Source organism: Geotrypetes seraphini, chromosome 2 (assembly GCF_902459505.1).
Source record: "Geotrypetes seraphini chromosome 2, aGeoSer1.1, whole genome shotgun sequence".
Lineage (NCBI taxonomy): Eukaryota > Metazoa > Chordata > Amphibia > Gymnophiona > Dermophiidae > Geotrypetes > Geotrypetes seraphini.
Window position 1 is genome coordinate 111,425,329 of NC_047085.1, and position 24,031 is coordinate 111,449,359.

Consider the following 24,031-nt stretch of genomic DNA (forward strand, 5'->3'; position numbering starts at 1 on the left):
AGAAGGACATGGCGGTACTTGAGAGAGTACAAAGGAGAGCAACAAAACTGGTAAGAGGGCTGGAACACTGCCCATACGCTGAGAGGTTGGATAGGCTGGGGCTCTTCTCTCTGGAAAAGAGGAGGCTCAGGGGAGATATGATAGAGACCTTCAGGATCATGAGGGGCATAGAGAGGGTGGATAGGGAAAGATTCTTCAGGCTGAAAGGGACAACAGGTACGAGAGGGCATTCGGAGAAACTGAAGGGAGATAGGTTCAAAACAAATGCAAGGAAGTTTTTTTTCACCCAAAGGGTCGTGGACACCTGGAATGCGCTACCGGAGGAAGTGATCAGGCAGAGTACGGTACAGGGATTCAAACAGGGATTGGACGGATTCCTGAAGGATAAAGGGATCGTGGGATACTGAGAGAGGTGCTGGGATGCAACATAGGTATAGAAAGCTAACCAGGTAATAAGTATAGAAACCCAACCAGCTCGTGCATGTGCAAGACCGAAGGGTTAGGACTTCGATGGGAAGATAGGACTCAATGGGAAACCAAGGTGGCAAGGGGGCCCCTTCTAGTGATTCAGACAGGTCGCGACCTGTTTGGGCCGTCGCGGGAGCGGACTGCTGGGCAGGATGGACCTATGGTCTGACCCGGCGGAGGCACTGCTTATGTTCTTATGAGTCTATGTGGTCTTTCATGGTTAGACTTTGGTCTAGTATTACTCCTAGAATCTTCATCGTTTGTTGAATGGGGTAGTTCAGATTGTTAATGTGTAATGATATTGTCGTGTTATGTGCGTGTGGCGTGGCTATGAAGAATTTAGTTTTATCTGGATTGAGCTTCAGTTTGAAATTTGTGGTCCATTGTTCCATCATGTTTAGCGCTTCAGTTGCTGTGGGGGTGATTTCGGAGGGAGACTCAGTAAACGGGATTATGATTGTGAAGTCGTCTGCATAGCTGAATACTTTTATGCCTCGCTGGGTTAGCTGCGTGCCTAGTGATGCTATATAGATGTCAAACGAAAAAAACTTTATGATAACCTAATAGCCTCTAAAGCAGCTAAACTGGACAGACAAATCACCACTCTGTTATCTTCGACTACAGACTACAAAGCCTTCAGGAGAGATATTAAAACCATACTCTTCAAAAAACACATAAAACCTATCCAGCACAACCAATCCCAACCCAATATCCAACACTCTATTTACCCTTAGATCTCTCTAATACTCTTTTTATCTACCAAATGTTATCAAAAACCCATAATTTCAACCAATTCTTATCTCCTAAAGACCTCCACTTCCCTTTGGTAACTCTTTACCCAATATATATTACCTTAAAAATTCTATGTCATCACTTATTCTATTCCTTCAAATTTTGAATGTAATTTTTGTTTTAGTTTGGATGTAATCCGCCTTGAACCGCAAGGTAATGGCGGAATAGAAATCACCAATGTAATGGAATGTAATAATTTGAACGTTTGTAGAGTTCCTAAATAAGATAGAAACACCCCTTTTCTTGTGTACAGCAGAAGAAAATATATGAACTCCATACCCCGGAATTTTGAGAAGGGAGCAATCTCTAGAATTGAGATGGGTTTCTTGTAATAAAAGAATGTCATAATTTTTGGATCTAAGATAGTCCATAATTTTTTTGCATTTAAGGGATTAATACCGTTGACATTCCATGAAGCAAATTTAAGGGACGTCATAGAGATACTGAGAGAAAGAAATAGTAGAAATGCTACAGCACAGGATGCCCGACCCGCTAAAGGTTACATCAGAACAGCAAGAGATACCGATATGAGAGCAAAGAAAATGATGAAAAAATCCTCTCCAGGAAGAGGAGGAGAAAAGAGGACAAACCAGATTGTCAAACAGATGATTGCGGAGCCAGAGAGGCCCACCTCCTAAACAAACATGAAAGTAGAATCAGTCTACATGGTATACAACATAGTATAACACCCAAGAACCGAAGCTCAGAGAGCACCAAGTAACAGTATAATAGCAGAGAAAAAATCTGAATGCATATTTAGCAAAATACGTTATAGCCAACAGACCGGCTTTCAACAAGTCTCACAAACAAGCAAAACAATGGAGAACTCGCAAACTTGAAAGAGCATGTCAGGTAAATACTGTCGTTGCAGAAAAGGAATACAGAACCCAGGAAATCAAAAAAAAAAATTTACTTTCTTCCTACACCTGGGAAGAGGGGTGTGAGGAACAGATCACATCCTTCAAAAGAAAAAACACTGCAGAGTAATAGGGGTGACATATGAAACAAAGGGGAAAAAAAACACACGTGCAACCCTTAGTCAGCACACCCACAAACCAGAATAGCAGATAGTAACAAGATGCCCATAGTACATATGAACATTGAAAGTACAAAGGAGAGTAATAGAAGTTATGCATCATAAAGAGTACATACCACCTATGCCATAGGAAAGAAAATACAAGGTGATAAAGTGTAATTAATAGGCATGAAATACATACAAAGTAAAAAAGGGAAAGACAATAATCAATCTATACACTTAAAAAATACATAACTGCATCAAATCTGGAATAAATATGAGGGAGAGGGAAAGATATATTCAATGAAATATGCAAGATTGTGAGTAAGGAGACATTTGAATTTCATATGGAGAGAGACCAGAGACAACCAACAGTAAAAAGAAGAAACAGCAGGGAAACTAGGAGAGAAAACTATGGACCAGATATAGAGGGAGATGACAGAAGAGACAAAAATCAGTAAAAGGGCAATATAGAGGCAAATCATTCATTTCATAGCATTGCAAAATATTAACAGTGAGAAAGCCCCCACAAACAATGAAGGGAACACATAGTATGTGTGTCCAGATGCAGTTCCAATGGTTCCTCAGTCCACCCCACCCCCACAATCACCACCCAGACATACACATACCACCATGCACACCACACACACCCCAACAGCCCCTCCCCCCTGCCCCAAATACAGATGCAACCCCCTAGGAGACAATCCCATAGTCTACCCCCCAACCAACTCCCCCTCCCCCACCAGAAGACCCCAAATCTGTATCCCCTCAAAAGCAGAACAAGAACAGAGCACAATAACCAGTCCCAACCACCAGCAGTATAATAGTGATCAGAGCCCAAGGTCCTGGAGCCCCCTAGACTGAGATGTCTTCTAAACAAAGATAACTACTCTGGTGCCCAGGATCCAAACCTTAGGCCTCATCCAGGAAGCCCTGAAACAAGATGGCTCACTTGAACTCCTTAAAGGCCATAACACTGGACCGCCAGGGAATGGAGCTATCCATGAAAGGCCCTAGCAGGCGATAGCAGGCTGGTACATTCCATACAGGCACTAGGTACAATGAACAGATCTCCAGGCCCTGCAGAAAGCAGAACCTGGCAATCAGGCACCCAAGCAGTCCACTAAAAAAGGACAGGAAGATCCACAAGTCCAGCTGACCAGGAACAGTAATCAAGTGGGAAGCCATTCCACAAAAGCTCAGGCCTCATCAGCCGTGACAAGGTTAGCAGTCTTACCGGCATGCCAGGCTTTCAGTTTGGCCAGAAAGATCAAGGCAAATTGAATGCCCTTGTTATGCAGGTCCGTGCAGAACGGGGCATGAGCTTGCGCTGGGCCGCTACTCGGACGGAGTAGTCATTGAATACCAGCACCTTGGATCCTTCGTATTTCAGGGCCCCCACCTTCTGGAACATCTTGGGGAGAAGCTTTGTCACGTCAGTTGGTATAACGGGCTATGGCCGTGCGTGCTTGCCCCTCACCCAACGGCTGTGCACCAATGCAGTGGGCCCGCTCACATTCAAAGTGCACCGTGCTATCAGCCTGACACAGTTTCTCTGGCAGCCACTTACTAAAGATCTTGTACAGGTCCTGGTCTATCACCGCCTCGGGCAGCCCCACTAGACAAAGGTTGTTGCGCCAGCTCCAATTCTCGTACTCCTCCAATTTGTCAGCAAGATCTGGTAGGTAGGCTGCATCATGTGACCCCTGGCCTCCAAAACTGAACACAATACTCCAAGTGCAACCTCACCAATGACCTATACAAGGGCATCAGCACCTCCCTCTTTCTGCTGCAGATGGAACAACAAGGTGGAGCCAAAGGATGGAGGAAACAAATTTTATTACAGAACCAAACACATCCTGTGTTTTGGCAAGTGCCTGCATCAGGGGTCAAATTGTTCATTAAAGCAGTACAGCACTTCCTATATAAAAACAACAGTATCAATTATTAGAACAAGATTTAGAGTACTGGCAATCAACGATCTCAAAGTCCAAATGTTGCTGGATAAAATGCTGTACTGCAATGACAAACAATTTTAACCCCTGAACAAACATTAGCTGTGCCCAGTCCTTTAATAAAATTTCCTTCCTCCATCCATTGGTTCTGCCTTGTTGATCCACCTGTGGCACACGTCACTGTCATTACTCTATGTTTGGTTTGTGTTCCTGTATCCCTCTGGTCTGCTTTGCAAAGTACAGGCAATTGGCAATCCTAGGACTCAAGATCATCGAAATCCCTCAGTCTTCCAGGGTGAGTTCTGGACTGGTCTAGTAGAACTCAAGTGAAGGAAATCAAGAAAAAACAATTTCACTTTTATCCTGATAGACCAACTTAAACCAATGGGATGCACCAAACCTTTATACTTGCAGGTTAGGAGGAAGACAACCCCCTCCAGAACTGCCCTACCAAAGGAACTGTTACCTCATATTCCAAGAATCAACCTTGCAAAGCCTGACAAAGGAATGTAGGGAGGACCATGACACAGCCTTACAAATCCTCCAGTTCTGCTGCTTTCACCTCAGGCCAGGGCACAGCAAGTGCCCTGGTGAAGTGGGCCCAAAAATCCTGATGAGCTCCTTTCCCCTTAAGAATATAGGCTGGCTCAGTCAAATTAATCTAGCACACAACTGAGGACTTTGAAGCTGCATGTACTCTTTGAGGACTATGAAACACAAAGAGATGATCTGATATCTGAAAAAGATTAGTCACTTCCAAGTGGTGCAGAAGCACTCAGTAAATGCACAGCTTATAGAGTGCCAAAAAGCTGTTAAGAAAAACCACCTTGTTGCTATGAAGAGAGAGAGATCATTTTGACAAAAAGGAAGAATCATCATTACACAAAAAATATCAGAAGAGAAGGGCAAAAAAGGGTCTCTAAAAGAGTGTAATATTAGCTCAGAAATCCTCTAAACTGAACAGCCAAAAGTGTAAAATCATAAGCATATAAGAGTTGCCATACTGGGAAAGACTGAAGATCCATCAAGTCCAGTATCTTGTTTCCAACAGTGGCCAATTCAGGTCTTAAGTATCTGGAAAGATCCCAAGGTGAAAAATAAATTTTATGCTGCTTATCCTTGGAATAATCATTGGATTTCCCCAAGTTCATCCTAATAATGGCTTATAGAATTTTGTTTCAGAAAATTATCCAGACCTTTTTTAAACCCTAAGCTAACTGCTTTCACCACATTTTCCAATACAAATTCCAGAGTTTAATTGCACTTTGTGTGAAAAAATATTTTCTCTTGTTTACTTTAAATCTACCACTTAGTAAGCTTCATTACATGCTCCTCAGTCCTAGTATTTTTGGAAAAAGTAAACAAGTGAGTCACATCTACCCATTCCACTCAATATTTTATAGACTTCCATCATATCTCCCCCAAGTCATCTCTTCTCCAGGCTGGTGAGTCCTAGCCACTTTAGCCTTTCCTTATAGAGAAGTAATCTCATCCCTTTTATCATTTTTCTCACCCTTCTCTGTACCTTTTCTAATTCTACTATTTTTTTTTTTTGAGATGTGGTGATCAGAATTGTACACATATTTGAGGTGTGGCCACACCATGGAGGGATCCAAGGGCATTATAACATTCTCATCTTTGTTTTCCATTCCTTTTCTGATAATTCCTTACATTCTATTTGCATTCTTAGTCTCTGCCGCACACTGAGCTGAGGGTATCAATGTATCCTCAATGATGACACTTAGATCCTTTTCCTGAACAGTGACTCCTAAAATGGAACCCTGCATCATGTAGCTATAATTTGGGTTTCTCTTTCCCACATGCATCACTTTGAACTTGCTCACATTAAACATCTGCCTTTTTTATGCCTAGTCTCACAAGGTTCTCTTGCAATTTTTCACAATTCGTTTGCAAGTTAACAACTTTGTGTCATCAGCAATCTCACAATTATTCCCATCTCTAGATCAATGATAAATATGTTAAGAAGCAGCAGTTCCAGCATAGACCCCTAGAGAATGCCACTATTTACCCTTCTCTATTGAGAATATTTACTATTTAACTCTACTCTGTCTTCTATCTTTTAGCCAGTTCTTAATCCAAACAGGACATTTACCTCTTTATCCCATGACTTTCTAATTTACCAGAAGACTTTCATGAGGTACTTTGTTAAATGCCTTTTGAAAACCCAAATACACAATATCAACCAGCTCACTTTTATCCACATATTTATTCACCCCTTCAAAGAAATGTAGTAGATTGGCAAGGCAAAATTTCCCTATATTAAATCCATGTTGGCTTTGTCTCATTAATCCAGGCTTATATACTGTATATGCTCTGTAATTTTGTTCTGTATAATAGTACCTACCATTTTACCCACCACCATCAGACTTATTGGTCTATAATTTCCTGGATCACTTTAGAAACCCTTTCTTAAAAAACTGGTATTACGTTGGCACCCTCCAGTCTTCCGGCATCATGCTGGATTTTAAAGGAGACTCGCTAGAGAGGCTAAAAGGGAGATCTGGTCAAAGTTGACAACACCAAGTTAAGGTATGAGGGTCATTTCATAAATAATACACACTATTTTTTTTTAATTTACATGGTGGTTGTTTTTTTTTCAAGTATTTCTTTACAATCCTTCAATAGAGTCTCCCTGCTTTGCAATGACTGAGTCCCAACATCCGGGAAGCTTCATTATTCCATCCAAGACACCGTTTTTATTCAGTTGCTGAATGGTTCGGGTACTGGCGGAAAAAAGCTCTTCTAGAGTTGAAAAACGATGTCCACGCATAGGTTGTTTCAACTTTGGAGAAAGGTCGAAGTCTGGTGGACTCATGTCTGGACTGTAGGGATCATGAGATAACACCTCCCAACCGTATTTGTGTAGTTTTTCAATGACGACATTCTCTATATGCAGGCGAGCGTTGTTGTGAAGAATGAGTGATCCAGCCAAGAACAATTGAGGTCGGGTTTCGTGCATTTTTCACAAAAAATCATGATAATACACTGCTGTGAAAGTTCTTCCGCTTGTCGAAATTTTTTTGGCCATGGGGAAAATGGAGCTCTCCAACTCATCATTGAAAAACTAAACAAATACAGTGCAGACATGAGTCCACCAGACTTCGACCTTTTTCCAAAGTTGAAACAACCTATGTATGGATATCATTCAGCATCTCTGGAAGAGGTGTCTGGTCGGGTCCACATAATACTAGAACCAGTTTTTGGATTTCTATCATTTTTTATGTTTATTATACCTGTTTTTATGATTTTATTTTTTTATTAAACTCCTGCACCTTGTACATTACACTGCAGTTTTGGCTTTGTTTTTTGCTTTGCATCTTCACCTGCAGTTCTTGTTGGGTTTTTTTTGTCTTCCCAGTTTACAAATGCAGAATGCATGTAAGCCTCCTGAATGGAGATGTGGACACAATAAACTCAAAATACAGGATTTGAAGTATACTGATTTTAGTAAAATGAGAGTACTGAAGAGTGAGCTATTGGGGATAGGGAGAATATAAGAAAAATGGAAAGACAAACTCAAAGGAGATGTAAAAATGGCAACAGAACTTTTATGTAAGGAAAGTCAATAAACGTAATTGGATTCTCTAAAAAGAGTAGCTGTAAAAAATAAAGGCCAGAGTTAGCATTAAAGGCATACAGAATGCCAGGAAAACAGAGAAAAGAATACAGAGAATAACTCGGAGAAGTGAGAAAAAATATAGCAGGCAAAAGCACAGGTAGAAGAAAAAATGGCTAAAGATGTAAAGAGAGGTCACAATAATTTTTTCCAAGTATATTGGAGAAAGGAGTAAAGCTAGAAATGGAATTGTGGGACTAGATGTTTAGAACTACTACGTAGAAAATGAAGAAAAAGGGGCATGCTAAATAAATACTTCTGTATTCATTGAAGAAAATCCTGATGAAAAGCCTCAGTTGGCTGACAAAGGTATATATGGAAATGGGCTATAGATAGCACACCAGTCACAGAAAAAAGTATTTACTAACAACCTGAAAACCAAAGTGGAGAAAGCTATGTAACTGGACAAGATATATCCTGAGATTCTGAGGGAGCTCACAGAGGTTCTTGCAAGTTCTCTTAAAGATTTAATATATTTTGGATATGGTAGAGATTTTGTAGGTATTGGAAAAGAGCAAATGTCTTCCTCCACAACAGTGGTAACACAAGTTAAACTACAGGCTGAAAAGCCTCACTTTGGTGGCTGAAAAAATAATAAAAGCTCTGCTAAAGTAAAGGATAGTGAACTTCCTGGAATCCAACTAGATCACACATGTCAAACACAAGACCCTGGGTCCAAATCCGGCCGCCTGATCATTTTATGTGGCCCTCGGTGACTGCGTTACATCTAAGTGCCTGGCTGTGCAGCCCCGGTCTCAGTGATGCTCCAAGCTCCTCACCATGAAGCCTCAGTACTCATTTGTAGGCATAAGGACCCAGTCCCAGTGTATAAGCTAGATTGGAGCAGGGCGCTCCACCGAAGTGCTTGACTTGATTTAATAGAAAATTTGGCCATCGACTTAGCCTGTGTTTTAGATTTTAGCCCCTTATGTGATTGAGTGTGACACCCCTGAACTAAATGAAAGATCAGAAAGATGGTTTTATCCAGGGAGAATCATCTCAAACAAATCTGAATGATTTCATTGAATGGGTAACAAGAACTGGATTGAGTATATGCACTAGAAGTAGTCTACTTGGATTTAAACAAAGCTTTTGATGGTTTTTCTTGGAAGACTCATAAATAGCTGGCCCAGACATTCTGTCCAATGTCAGAATTTTCGTCAGGGGTAAGACTTCTGGGTTGGTGGCGTGCAATCATTGCACCCACCTGGCCTTTCCCAGCAATTCGTTCCGTGCCGGCTCCCTCGACCCACTGCTTAGCCAGGAGTCCAAACCCCCCGCCACTGCTGCTTTGTTGATGTATCCTCACAGAGGCAGCAGCGGGAGGTAATTGAATTCAGCAGGTGGGCGGGCTTAGGGGGGGCAGAAGAGGACAAAGACTGGAAGGCAATGAGGGAAACATAGGAGGGAGGGAGGAAAGGACAATTGTTGGGCCTAAGGGGGGGGGGGGTGAAAGAGGACAAAGGCTGGAAGATAGTGAGGGGAACATAGGAGGAAGGAAGGAAAGGACAATTGTTGGGCCTGAGGAAGGAAAGAAAGAAATCACCAGAAAACCAAAGGTAGGAGAAATTATTGTATTTTCAATTTAGTGATCCAAATATGCCAGTTTTGAGAATTTATATCTGCTGTCTATATTTTGCACTATATTTGTCTATTTTTCTATAGTTGTTACTGAGGTGTCATTGCTTATTTAAAAAGTCATCTGCCTTGACATTTGTGCCCTGTCCCTGCCTACCACTAGACCACCAGAGGGGGGACAGGGTACAGAGCCTGGCAAGGAGTATGGGGTTGGGTGCAGAGCCTGGAAGGAGAATTTGGTTCAGAATATTTTTTTTCTTGTTTTCCTCCTCTAAATTTAGGGTGCATCTTATGGTCAGGTGTGTCTTATGGAACAAAAAATATGGTAAACATGGCAGACTGAAATTAGGACCGAAAGTAGAAACTGGTTCACTGACAGATGACATTCAGAAGAAAGAAATGTGCCTAGTGGAGTGCCTCAAGGATCTGTATTGGAGCCGATTCTAGGTTGAGAAGCACCGGTCTAATGTTTGGCAGTTGAAGTTTAATGTGAAGAAGTGCATAATGATGCTTTTGGGGGATAAAAATTCAAAGGACCTGTATATACTAGGGGGCAAGAAACTGATAGGCATGGATCAGGAGAGGGATTTTGGGATGATATGTGTCTGAGGATTTCAAAGCTGCAAAACAAGTTTGTAGCAAAATTATGTGAGATTGCACAGAGAGGAATAACCAGTAGGAAAAAGGAGGTGTTAATGCCCCTTTTCAAGTTGCTCATGAGGCCCAACTTGGAATACTGTGTTCTGTTCTGGAGGCCATATATCTTTTCCAAGAACATAAGAAAATTTGATGTGGTCCAGAGAAAAGTGACAAAAATAATATCAGGATTGCACCATGAGATATATGAGAAGAGATCTGAATATGTATACAGTACCCTTAAAGGAAGAAGGGAGTGAGAAGATATGATATGGACATCTAAATATTTGAACAGAATTAATCTACAACAAATCTTTTCCTGCAGCAGTAAAACTAGAGGGCAAACTGATGTTGCAAGGTGGTAGACTGAGGAGTAACTTCAGTGATGTATTTGGGGAGTAGAAATCTGAGAGAGCCATATATTCTGGGAGGTGAAAGGTTGATCCACACGGATGGGAGAGGGAACTTGGAATAATAGAGTCTGAAGATCTGAAGATGACAAAACAGTGTGAAGGTGGTATCTTTAGCCAGAATGATGCTAAGCTATATAGAGAGAGGTGCAATCTGCAGAAAGAGAGATATTGATACCCCTGTACAAGTCATTAGTAAGGCATCATTTAGAGCAGGGGTGCCCAACGCGTCGATCGCGATCGACAGGTCGCTCGCTCAGGCGACCCCAGTCGATCGCAGAACGGGTTCCCTTCTTCCCTTCTCTTTTTTCCCCTCCTGACTGGCCCGCTCCTGAATTCTGCTGCTGCCTCCGCTGCTCAACATTTAAAAAAAAAAACAAAAAAAGGCTTGGAGAACTTATGCTCCGGGGGCTAACATGTGCTTGTACCAGCTTCCCTCTGAAACCGGAAGTTATGTCCGGGGAGGGGGAGGGGGTAAGAAGGGAAGCCGGCACGCACATGTTAGAGCCCTGTTCGCGGGCTAAAGCGGGAGACAGGTCAGTGAAGCTTGCGATTTGCTCTTCTTGCTGCCAAGTCCTGCCTACTTTCTGTTTCCTCAAAGGCAGGACCCGGCAGCATTTTTCCCAAAATGTCGATCTTGGGCCGATCAGCCTTCCTCTTCCCGACCTCAATTGTGCCGTCGGAGAGGAAGTTCTGGCCAGCGGAACTTCCTCTTCGACGGCAAAATTGACGTCGGGGAGAGGAATGCTGGTGGGCCCGAAGCAAGGAGAGCTTGGCCGGCGGCGGGCGGCTTTGGAGGCCTGTTATCCGATGGCAGCGGCAGAAGCAGTGGCTTGTGGGTGGGCAGGGAGGGAGAAAGAGGGCAGGCAGGGAGACAGAAGGAAAGAAGAGAAACAGAAAAAAAGAATGGGGGCATGAAGAGAGAAAGAAAGAGAGGGCAAGGAGAGAAGAAGAAAACGTTGGGGGAGGGGAATGAGGTCAGGAGGAGAGGAAGCATAAAGGCTAAAAGAAGGGAAGAAAGATTGGATGCACAGTCAGAAGAAGAAAGTGCAACCAGAGACTCATGAAATCACCAGACAAGGTAGGAAAAATGATTTTATTTTAAATTTAGTGATCAAAATGTGTCTGAATTTATATCTGCTCTCTATATTTTACAATATGGTCCCCTTTTACTAAACCGCTATAGAGGTTTTTAGCGCAGGGAGCCTATGAGCGTCGAGCGCAGCACTGGGCATTCAGCGCAGCTCCCTGCGCTAAAAACTGCTATCGTGGTTTAGTAAAAAGGGAGGGGGTGGGTATTTGTCTATTTTTGTATGGTTGTTACTGAGGTGACAGTGCATAGAGTCATCTCCTTTGACCTCTTTGAAAAAACCCCAGAATAGGAATGATAATTAACAATTGTATGCGTACAGTGTGCGTTGTGTTTTTTTTTTTTAATTTTATTGTTGGTAGATCATTTTGACTTGGTCATTTTAAAAGTAGCTCGCAAGCCCAAAAAGTGTGGGCACCCCTGATTTAGAGTATTGTGTTCAGTTTTGGAGGCCGCATCTAGCTAAGGATATAAGACAATTTGAAGTGGTCCCAAGGAAGGTGACAAAAATGGTAGGGAGTTTGAGCCAAAAGACATATTTGAAAAGATATACTCTAGAGCAGGGGTGCCCACACTTTTTTGGCTTGCTAGCTACTTTTAAAATTACCAAGTCAAAATAATCTACCAAAATCCCCTAGGCCCTTGCCAAAAAGCATCTGCTCCTGAAAAGGAAGCCTGTTTAGTATAGAGGTAGCATCTCCTGCCCACTGAGCATCCATTGAGTGGAGACAGCATAGGCTGAGACCTTGCTCATAACTCTGATAAGATCATTCAGAGCATCAGCAATATAATTTACCCCAGAGGGGAGCTTCTGGGAATCTTCTCCATCTATCGGGTCATAGGCTTAAGACAGGCAAGTATAAAAGTGTGTGCTACAAAGGGAGATGTGAATGCCACCTTAATACCAAGGGCCAAAGCTTCAAATTGACACTTGAGGAGCAAGTCCACTTTGCAGTCCTGAGGATCTTTTAACATCACCCCTCCTTAACCAGGGAGGAAGGTTTATTTATTTAGTTTTATATCCCGTCCTCCTAGGAGCTCAGAACGGGTTACAGCAAAACATTTACAGTATTTGAAGGTACATGAAAAGGTACATTCACAATATCCATACTAAACTAGAGACATGAGGAAGACTCGTTTAGTGACCTGCGCCACCAGCAAATCCACTTTCGGCTGAACAGCCGCTGCAAATCTGGTGCCATTGGATACAGTTTGGCCATAGTTTTAGCAACTCAAAGGGATCCCTCTGGCAATTCCACATAGCGCAAAAATATAAAATCAAAATCCACTCTTATGCAGATGACATCCAGCTGCTCCTCCCCTTAGGCGAAAACCGGCCATCCCAAATTGCTAACCTCGAACTCTGCCTCACTGACATGAAAACTTGGATGTCAAACAACAAGCTTCAACTTAACGCCTCCAAAACCGAACTCCTATGGATCAGAAACAAAAACACCAAATACCTACGACCTACACTAACATGGGATTCCACTCGACTAACGGCAGCAGATCAAGTTCGCAGCCTGGGAGTAACCCTAGACGGACACCTATCCTTATCCAACCACATATCCCAAGTAGTCTCCACCTCCTTCTACTACCTTCGCCAACTGAAAAGGATCAAACCCTACATCTCCACACCAGACCTCGCCCAACTCCTATACGCATATGTCCTCTCCAGAATGGATTATTGTAACTCGCTATTTAACGGACTAACCAAAAATAATATCAAACGCCTCCAACGGGTCCAAAATGTAGCCATCCGCCTCCTACACAACCTCAACTACCGCGATTCCATCTCCCCGGCACTCCATGCTGAACACTGGCTCCCAATTAGCCAACGCTGTACTTTCAAAGCCCTGACAATTGCCCACAAGAGAATCTACTCCACCACCCCCTCCTACATAAAATCCAAGCTTCCCATTTACAACCCCACTCGCACCCTCCGCTCAAAGTCAGAGATACGCCTATGCGTCCCCCCCGGAAGATCCCTGCTCACAGAAACTGCCCACAAACGATCCTACAGCCACTTCATTCCACACCTCTGGAACCAACTCCCCCCCCAACTTAGACAACAGAACTCATTATTAACATTCCGTAAATCGGTAAAGACCCTCCTCTTCAATTAAAGATCTCCTCTGTCTCTCCCCCCCTTAGGCCCCACCCTCCACTCTCCTATCTCCTTCCCGAAATTCCAGTATGACCCTCTCTTACTCTATCCACTAACAAATTGCTTATAACTTTCCCTTAAATTAAACTACTGTATTTCCCCCTTCTCTCTCTCTGCTTACTCTCCCTGTATTTAATTCTCTCCAAAAACTATAAATCCAATCACTAAACCTGTTGTACCACTTATATGTCTAGTTACTCCCCACTGTGTATGTTCATTTGTAAACCGTTCTGAGCTATTGGGAGGACGGGATAAAAATCTAAATAAATTAAAAAAATAAAAATTCCCAGTGGTCAGTGACTAGCTTAGTGATGTCCGGATGTGAGGGGAAAAATGCAGTCGGAGTCATAGAACTGCTCATAACTAAGCATTGAGAAGAAGCCGACATGACTTCCAGCTTTAAACTCTTGCAGCAAGATGGAACTAATGATCAAAAGCAAGAGGCCCTGAACAACCGACAGACTGTAGGGTGTTCCCCTGATCCAGTATCATCATCACTACCTCATGACCACTGTCCTCCTGCAAAGGAATCAGACTCTGCCAGGAAAACTTCATCCTGGGACAAAAGTGGCATGGAATCAGACTTTCTATCCTCCCAGTCCATTACAGACTGAACTTCCTAGTCCAAATATGCCATCTCATTTGTCCAGGGCATCCGTCGCAGGGGAAACACCTATGTCACCGCTAACAATCACTCAGAACCCTTGGCAGTTTAAATAAGCATTCCACATAAGGCTTACAAAATCCAGCATGAAGCCTTGCACTATGGGACCTCAGACTCCAGCAGGGACCCCCGCCAGTCCAGGAGGGTTCTAAGTAATTGTTAACAGTGGCTCCTCTCTGGGGTAAATTACATTGCTAATACTCTGTATGATCTTATCAAAATTGTAAGCAAGGTCTCGGCCTATGCTGTCTCCGCCCAATGGGTGCTCAGTGGGCAGGAGATATTACCTCTAAAGCCCCCATGTGACTGTGCTTGGCCAATATAGATTTGGAGGGTCTTAGAAGGGGTCTCTTCCTCTGGGGACATGCCTCCTATAGATCACCAGCCCTGGAGGATTTGGAGGGCCTGAGCCCAAGGATCCCGTCTCCTCCCCCACATACTCCACCACGCATGGGACATGGACACTCCTTGGCTGGCCATCCAGCACAAATCTGGCATGATATAGGGTGAAAGGACCTGAGGAGTTTTTAAACAAAATCAAGGGTGTTTGAAGCAGATGGAAGCAAAATAAAACAAAGATAATTTAAAATACAAGATGGCCTCCACCAGGAAAATCATGACAAAAAAAGGCCCTTGGAGACACTGTCCCCCCCCTCCGATTTTCCCCATAGGCTTCAATAGCCTTACACACTGTGCCATGTGGATCCTGCCTGCTTCAGCTTAAGATTTTAACTGGAATCAATAGGAGAAGAAATCTGCCTCAGATTCACTGGATGAACTTGGTCTTCTGACTGTCAGTTGGGGAAGGATCATGTAGCTGGCCCAGCTGAACTGCGGAGGACACCCACACAACCTATGCTCAAACTCCTGACTGAATCATGGATGCGAGCAGCTACACGGGGAATGGCCCCTGAGCTTTATAAAATTCCAGTAGGCTGGCTAACTAGATATCCCCGAAGGGCTGATCATGCTAGCAGCAGACCTCTGTCGTGCGAGTCTGCGACTTCTCCCAGGCAGAGTTCCCACCATGTGGGAACCTCCGGGCACCAAACCTCCAAAGAACACTGAGCAAAAATATCCAAATATAATAAAAAACAGAGCCAATCAAAAACACTTCTGAGCAACATACTTGCAAAAAACCAACTGAAGGGGCAGGAGTAGCTCCCTGGGAAGAAGGAGGGGTTGGAAAACATGATTGACAGTTTTCTGCAAGCAACTTACTGGTTGGGATACAAGACCCTAACATTCAGGACCACTAGATACTTCACACTAGAACTCTCAAGAAAATGAATGGTATAAATTGAACTACGGCAGACTTGCATGGTCTATGCCCCATATTTGACTATTCAGTTTAGGATGGGCTGGAGAGGGCTTTGACGAGAACTCCAGTAATTTGGAAGATGAGGAAGGTGCTGGGCAGACTTTTACGGTCTGTATTCCACAAATGAAGAGATGGTATGGATAGGATAGAGTGAGCTTCGATTGCAACTCCAGTAGTTGGAACCAAAGGACAGTACTGGGCAGACTTCTATGGTCTTTGACCCAGTAATATATATTAAAAAAAGGCAATTCAATTTAATCATGAATTTATGGTGAGTATAACTATTGGGCAAACTGGATGGACCATCTGCCATCATTTATTATGTTACTTTTTCATGGAAAGAGTAGTGGATGCCTTGAATGCAGTGGAGATGATGGAAACAAAGTGATGTAATTACAAAATGTGTGGGAAGTGGATAGGGACAGATTCTTCAGACTGAAGGGAACAACAGGTACGAGGGGGCATTCAGAGAAACTGAAGGGAGATAGGTTCAAAACAAACGCAAGGAAGTTTTTTTTCACCCAAAGGGTCGTGGACACTTGGAATGCGCTACCGGAGGAAGTGATCAGGCAGAGTACAGTACAGGGATTCAAACAGGGATTGGACGGATTCCTGAAGGATAAAGGGATCATGGGATACTGAGGGAGGAGCTGGGATGTAACACAAGTATAGAAAGCTAACCAGGTAATGAGTATAGAAACCAAACCAGGTCGTGCATGTGCAAGACCGGAGGGTTAGGACTTCGATAGGAAGACAGGACTTAAATGAGAAACCAAGGTGGCAAGGGAGCCCCTTCTGGTGATACAGACAGGTCGTGACCTGTTTGGGCCGCCGCGGGAGCGGACTGCTGGGCAGGATGGACCTGTGGTCTGACCCGGCAGAGGCACTGCTTATGTTCTTATGTTCTAAGTGAGGTCTGTGCCCCATATATGGCAAGAAAGAAGGACGGATTAGAACAGACTCCTATAGCAACTCCAGTAATTGGGAAGTAGGGCCAGGACCAGGCCGACTTTTGCAGTCTGAGCCCTGAAAATGGCATGGAAAGATTAGAATCAAGTATGTGCATTTTATACCACATTCATATTGTATGGTATGATTGCAGGTACTGAATATCTGAGTGGGGGAGAAGACATCTTAAAGTGGAACTCAAGAGTTAAATAATATTAGTAATACTATTAGATCACTGACTTAGCATCATGCATTGATAATGAATGTGACTGTTGAGCAGACTGGATGGACAATGCAGATCTTTATATGCTATCATTTACTATGTTACTAAGTATGCTTTTGAGAAATTGTGAGAGGACAGAAACTTCATCTTATCTCCTGAGGAGATCACAAAGCACTGGGGCTCTTTCCAAACCCACAGGTTGCATTGATCCCTTTGAGATTCAAAATAGGCTGAAATGTCCCAATCTTCTTGAAGACAACAAAATAAATTACAAATTGCTTTGAACGTTCCCTCATCTAGTGATATATCAAGCATTTTGTAACACAGTGGATGAACACAGAGAGAAAATAGTCACACAAAAGTCCACAATACAAAGAAACTGTAAAAGGCTACAGATGGAGCAACGAAGCGAAGACACTTTCATATGGAATCACCTTTATTTGAAGATCTGACAGCTTGTATGTCAGTGAATGCAAGAGTCATAATCTCACAAGTCAGTGCACAAATCCTCCAACAGAAAATGCATATACTGTAATCACAACAATGAGTTTCAGAGAAATACATCCTGCATCATGCGCAGAGTAGTAACAGGATTTGCTTTTCCTGCTGGAAGATTTGTGCCCGATTTGCGTAGGCATTTGCCGAAACATGGGCTGTGTTGGGTCTTACAATAAAGGTTGCTTCCCTATGAAAGTGTCTTCACTTTGTTGTTCCATATGTGGCCTTTTACTCTTTCTTTTAAAGATAGTAGATGATGACAGATAAAGACTTGTACAGTCCATCATAGAAATCTGCCCGGCACAGGCTTTTCTTCCCAATTATTGGAGCTGCCAAACTGCTTCTCCCCCACCGAAAGGCAGGATTAGCATACCCAGATCCTGCCTAAACAGTCCCTCTCTTGCTAAGCTTGCTTGACCCCTCTGCTGACTTTTCTGAGGGTTCCTCCCCCAAAGAAAAGCAACTTTACTCCTTCAACAAGCAGTAGCAGCTGCCAACAGGGACACCTAAATTTTTTCCCACCAATGAGCAGAGGAGGGCCTGCACAAACAGTAATGGGCCCTGATAAAGAAGTGGCAGGGGGGATTTTCAATCATCAAAATCATAGTACAAATTTTGGCAGTAAGTCTCCTACAAGATTAATCACAAGGATAAGGCCCACAGCACAAAACTCTGGGAATCAGAACCAGAAGAAGAAAATCCTGCTGCACCAATCTAATTGCAGCATATGCTAGAGGCACAGAAGATTCCTGACTCCACCACTCCTTGTTTCATTGATATCACAATCTTCATACAATAAATGTAAAACCGCTTAGACTGACCCACAGAAAGACAACATATCAAATCCCATTACCTTACCTTATCTTCAATGTCTCTGCCTCCATCTGCAGGTAAGGAGACATATCCCCATATGTCTGGACTCGTCTAGGATAAGGAATTTGGGTTTCCTATGACAAAGGGTGTAAGGACTATAAACCATTCTCTTGACTGCATATTCTTAATTTTAACTTTTTGAATATATCTATATTTGTTCTTAAATACTGAAAGTGTTTCACTGACATGCCCTACAGCAAAACACAGCGAAGATGACCAATGGAGTTGCCAACTTTATTAATTCAATAGGACCTATTGAATTAATAAAATTGGGGTCCTATTGAATTAATAAAGTTGGCAACACCATTGTTCATCTTCACTGTGTTTTTCTGCATGCTTTATTCTGTGAAGGTGTTCTCTTCTGTTTGTTTTCACTGACATACCCAACATACTCTGCAAACTCCTATTTTAATGAATTTTGATTATTATTTTTAGGGCAGTAGAATGTGAAAAAGTACAAGGGCCTGAAGTCTTGCACATTCTTGGGCAACATTCTGGGGAAGGGGGAACCTACTCCAGAAAGATGAGCTTCACCGTAACCAGAGTGTAACCAGGCTGTTGGCATCAACATTTTAAAAAGGAGATACAGCTTTTAAATTAAAAACTGGGGGAAGGCTGACAGTCACTCAAAAGTGCATTGTTTCAGAACATGGTATCTTTAAAAGATATCACCAAAATAGGGAAGATAGGGCATCCCAAGAACTAGGTTGCAATAGAGACCATAGTTGAACAGGTGTCTTTAAATACAGAGCAGACAGATTTTAAAGATTGAAAGTTATCACTGCAAATGCCAGAAGCCTAAGAAACAAGGAGAGTCAGAATATATTGAACTAAATTAAAAGATAGATATAATGGGCATCTCCGAGACCTGTGGAAGGAAAATACTGTCATACCAGGGACGCGGCAGAGGAAATCAGGCCAGTAGAAGGACGCGAAGCAGCGTGTTTACTGTGCCTCGGACGCTGCTGGAGCCTGGAGGTTTGTGTTTGTCTCGCGGTTGGAGATTTGGCTGGGAGGGTCAACGGGGGTTTCGGGTGTGCCGGGTAGGGTCAGTGCCGGAGGGGAGAGTCACGGCGTGTTACCTGTCGCCGGTCGTTAGAATAGAACCTAAGCCGCATGCATATTCTTACCTGCCACGGACATACGGATCAGGGAACACGCAGGTAAGAGTGCGCATGTGCACTTAGCTTTTTATTATACTAGATTTGATATAATCTTAAGCTTACACAGGAAATCCAATGTGTTAGCAGTTAACTTTCAAAAAGGAGACTATGATAAAATGAGGAGAATGTTGTGTTTGTGTTTTTTCTACCAGAGGAGCAGCTACAAAACCAAAAATTTACATCAAGCACAATTGCTACTCAACAGCATCCTAGAAGCCAAACTAGATATATTTCATGTATTAAAAAAGGAGGAAGAAAGGCTAAATGACAGCCAGCATGGCCAAAAAGCAAAGTGAAGGAAGCTATTAAAGCTACAAGAAAAATTTTCAGAAGAAGAAGGATCTGACTGAAAATAACAGAAAGCTGCATAAAGAATGTCAAGTCAAACACAAAGCACTGATAAGGAAGGCAAATAATAATAATAATAATTTTATTCTTATATACCGCCAAAGCCGTAGTACTTCGAGGCGGTTTACAGCAAAGAGGGGCTGGACAATCAGCGAATAGGGACAATCAGCGAAATAGATACAATTTAAATAGGTAAGCAGGATATAGGTACAATATATAGATACAATGTATATAGGTAAGCAGGAAGGCATATGAGATCTTGGAAAACGAGAGGTTGGGCATAAGAGGTCTTAGGATCAGTTAAACAGGTTTGTTTTTAATAATTTTCTGAAATTTAGGTAGTATGAGGAGCGTGAGATAATATTGCCCAGCCAATCATTTAGTTGACCTGCTTGGAAGGCAAGTGTTCTGTTCAGGTATCTTTTGAAGTGGCAGGCCTTTAGTGTTGGATGGTTAAACAGATGAACTCTGCGTGTGGGTCTGGATGAACAATCTAAGATAAAATGGGGACCCAAGTATATGGGGGCCAAGCCAAGAATGGATTTGAAACAGAGGCAGGCAAACTTGAACTGCACTCTAGTTTCCAAGGGCAGCCAGTTTTCTATAGAGGCAAAAACATAGTAAAAACTTTAGGTATATTAGAAGCCAGTACAAGAAAAAGTTGAACTGTTAGATGAGCAAGGGATAGAAGAGGCACTCAGGAAAGAAAAGGCTATTATGGAGAGATTAAAGGAATTCTTTGATTCTGGTTTTCACCGAGGAAGATGTGGGAGAGATTTCAGTGTCAGAGAAACAAATCTGTTTAAACCGTGAAATGTAATTTATTAAAAAATTTATTACTTGCAAACATCCAACAATTCTGAGCGCGTAACAATAAAACATACTTAATGTAAATATCACAAACAAAACGTAATTAAACTGTCATTAGCAGCCATGCTCATCAATCATAAAAACACAAAACTGCATCATATAAGTAACGTTTTCCCAAACTCATTCACTTACAAAAAACATTTCTTAAACAGAGTTTTTAACCATTTTCCTGAACTGAAGTAGACCAGAAACACTTATTTCCAATGGCAATGCATTCCACAATATTACTCCCTGCACAATTTGACAGATTCAAGAGTAGCCTGGACCAAATGGTATATGTCTCAGAATACTGACAGAATTGAAAAATGAACTTGCAGAGCTATTGTAAGTAATACTGGAAGACTGGAGGGTAGCCAATGTAACACCAATTTTTAAAAAGGATTCCAGAACTGATCCCGGTTTCAGTGCTGGGCAAAATGGTAGAGACTACTATAGAGAACAAAATTACAAAGCTTATTGGTTAAAAGATAGAAAATAGAGTAGGGTTAGATCAGTGGTCTCAAAATCAAACCCTTTGCGGGGCCACATTTTGGATTTCTAGGTACTTGGAGGGCCGCAGAAAAAAGAGTTAATGCCTTATTAAAGAAATGACAATTTTGCATGAGTAAAACTCTTTATAGTTTACTAGCTGATGCCCCGGCGTTGCACGGGTATTTAATTATAGCAATAACACTGTAAATGGATTCAAATAAAGATACTTTATAGTGGTGAATGAAATTATTTTTTTACAGCTTAATAAAAAGTACAATATTCAAATTATAATGTGAAATATTTGACAAAATGAATACAATACAACTAACGCAAAACGTGATTATAAACAACAATTTTAGTTTCATCTCCTGGAGCAAGAACATATAAATTATTGGGTGAACCCAGCCTTGAGCAAGCAACATAGAGTTGTGGGCCGCGAGACCCCCAGAACATATCACCCCAGGTAGTGAGGGATGTGTAGACCAAGTTTCGTTCAAATCGGTCAAGCCGTTTTTGAATTACAGTGAGAAAGGCAGCTTTTTACATTTTTTCCATTGACATGAATGGGTGAAATCTGATTTTCTGTTTGTAGCTCCGCCCACGTGTGCAGGTGGGCCGCGAGACCCCCAGAACATATCACCCCAGGTAGTGAGGGATCTGCATACCAAGTTTCGTTCAAATCGGTCAAGCCGTTTTTGCATGATCACGGCACATACACACACACATACATACATATACACATACATACCTCCGATTTTATATATATATAGATAAAACTTTCCTTTAACAGTTAAAAGGAAAGATATATAAACTATAAAGAGTTTTACCTCATGCAAAATTGTCATTTCTTTAATAAGACATTAACTATTTTTTCTGCGGCCCTCCAAGTACTCTATTTTTTTCTGCTGTGACATCAGAGAGGCTTCCGATGCAGGAGTGGATAGCGCAAGGAGCCGCCAACCCGCGGCTTTGAGCGAACGAGCCGGCTGCTGCTCCAAAAGGAAGAGGATGGCCTCCAGACCACGGGCCGCAAATAAAACCTGGAGAGCCACATTCGGCCCGTGGGCCGCGTGTTTGAGACTGCTGAGTTAGATGGTCAGTATTCTCAATGGATAAGGACAGATAGATTCCCCAAGGATCTGTGCTGGGACCAATACTTTTAAATATATTTAAATGATCTAAAGATGGGAACAATTAATGAGATGATTAGTTTGCTGATAAGTTATTCAAAATTGTTAAATCAGAAGAGAATTGTGAAAAATTGCAAGAGGACCTTTCAAGACTCAGCAGAAGACATTTAATGTGAGCAAGTACAAAGTGATACATGTGGGAAAGAACCACCCAAATTATCGTTACATGGTATAAGGTACAACATTAGGAATCACCACTCAAGAAAAGGATCTAGGTGTCATCTTTGATGATTAAAAAAACAAACAAACAAACTGTGGATGTTCTGAAAGATGATTTATTATTCGCTCTTCACAGTAAAATACAAATATAAGTCTAAATATGTAGTACACATGTGATTGTCCAACCGGACCCTACACGGTCCGTGTTTCGGCGAAAGGTACACAGATAAAAATATGGACTAAAAGCAGTGTACATGTCTGAGGAGATAACCGAAAATATTGTCTCAAAGCCATTTTCGGTTATCTGCTCAAAGACGTGTACACTGCTTTTAGTCCATATTTTTATCTGTGTACACTATATCATCCAGAACCCTGAGGAAGTCATGTTCACGAAAACACGAAACGTGTAGGGTCCGGTTGGACAATCACATGTGTACTACATATTTAGACTTATATTTGTATTTTACTATGAAGAGTGAATAATAAATCATCTTTCAGAACATTCACATCCACAGTTTTTTTTTGTTTTTATCATTGGATTGTTCTAACTGTGGAATATCAGGTCTTCTTTTTGTTTTTGTTGTGTTGTCATCTTTGATGATACACTGAAACAGCTAAGATAGAAAATAGAATGTTAGGAATTATTTGAAAAGGAATGTAAAACAAAAATGTCATAATGACTTTGCATCGCTCCATGGTGCAACTACACCTTGAATATTTATTTATTTCAATTTCTACCCCATTGTCCCCAAAGAGCTCAGAAGGTGTCTCCTATGACCCCTGTAAACATACATAGTATACAGCAGGGGTGCCCACACTTTTTTGGCTTGCGAGCTACTTTTAAAATGACCAAGTCAAAATGATCTACCAACAATAAAATTTTAAAAAACACAAAGCACGCAGAGAAAATGTTAATCATCATGGGTTTTCAAAGAGGTCAAGGCAGATGACTTTATGCAATGTCACCTCAGTAACAACTATACAAAAATAGACAAATATTCCCCCTCCCTTTTTACTAAACTGCAATAGCGGTTTTTAGAGCAGGGAGCTGCGCTGAATGCCCTGCGCTGCTCTCGATGCTCATAGGCTCCCTGCGCTAAAAACCACTATTGCGGTTTAGTAAAAAGGGGTCATAGTGCAAATATATAGACAGCAGATATAAATTCTCAAAACGGACATATTTTGATCACTAAATTGAAAATAAAATCATTTTTCCTACCTTTGCTGTCTGGTGATTTCATGAGTCTCTGGTTTTACTTTATTCGTCTGACTGTGCATCCAATATTCCTTCCCTTCTTTCAGCCTGCTGTATGCTTTCAGACCTCATTCCCTCCGCCAACTTTTTCTTCCTCTCTCCCTGCCCCCTCCCTTTCCTTCTTTCTGCCTTCCTTTTTTTGTGTCTGTCTCTCTTCATGCCCTCTTTCTTTCTGTCTTCCTGTCCCCCTTCTTTCTTTTGTTTTCCCTTCTTTCTTTCTGTCTCCCTGCTCCCCCTTCTTTCTGCCTCCCAGCCTGCTCCCAAGCCACTGCTGCCGCCATCGGGGAACAGACCTCCAAA

The 24,031-nt window shown here is 42.1% G+C and overlaps 1 protein-coding gene across 8 annotated transcripts in view; it reads right to left on the reverse strand.

Annotated features, from left to right (window-relative positions):
- The window catches only part of CHD7 (chromodomain helicase DNA binding protein 7), a 616,542-nt gene that overhangs the window by 369,236 nt on the left and 223,275 nt on the right, over positions 1-24,031 (reverse strand). Inside the window, exon 2 of one of the 8 annotated variants that reach the window (XM_033933456.1) lies at positions 18,261-18,349. The exons of the other annotated variants lie outside the window; for them this stretch is intronic. Coding sequence (XP_033789347.1) covers positions 18,261-18,304 — 44 coding nt within the window. The 5' untranslated portion in view covers positions 18,305-18,349. The remainder of the gene's footprint in view (positions 1-18,260; positions 18,350-24,031) is intronic. 8 annotated transcript variants of the gene reach the window in all.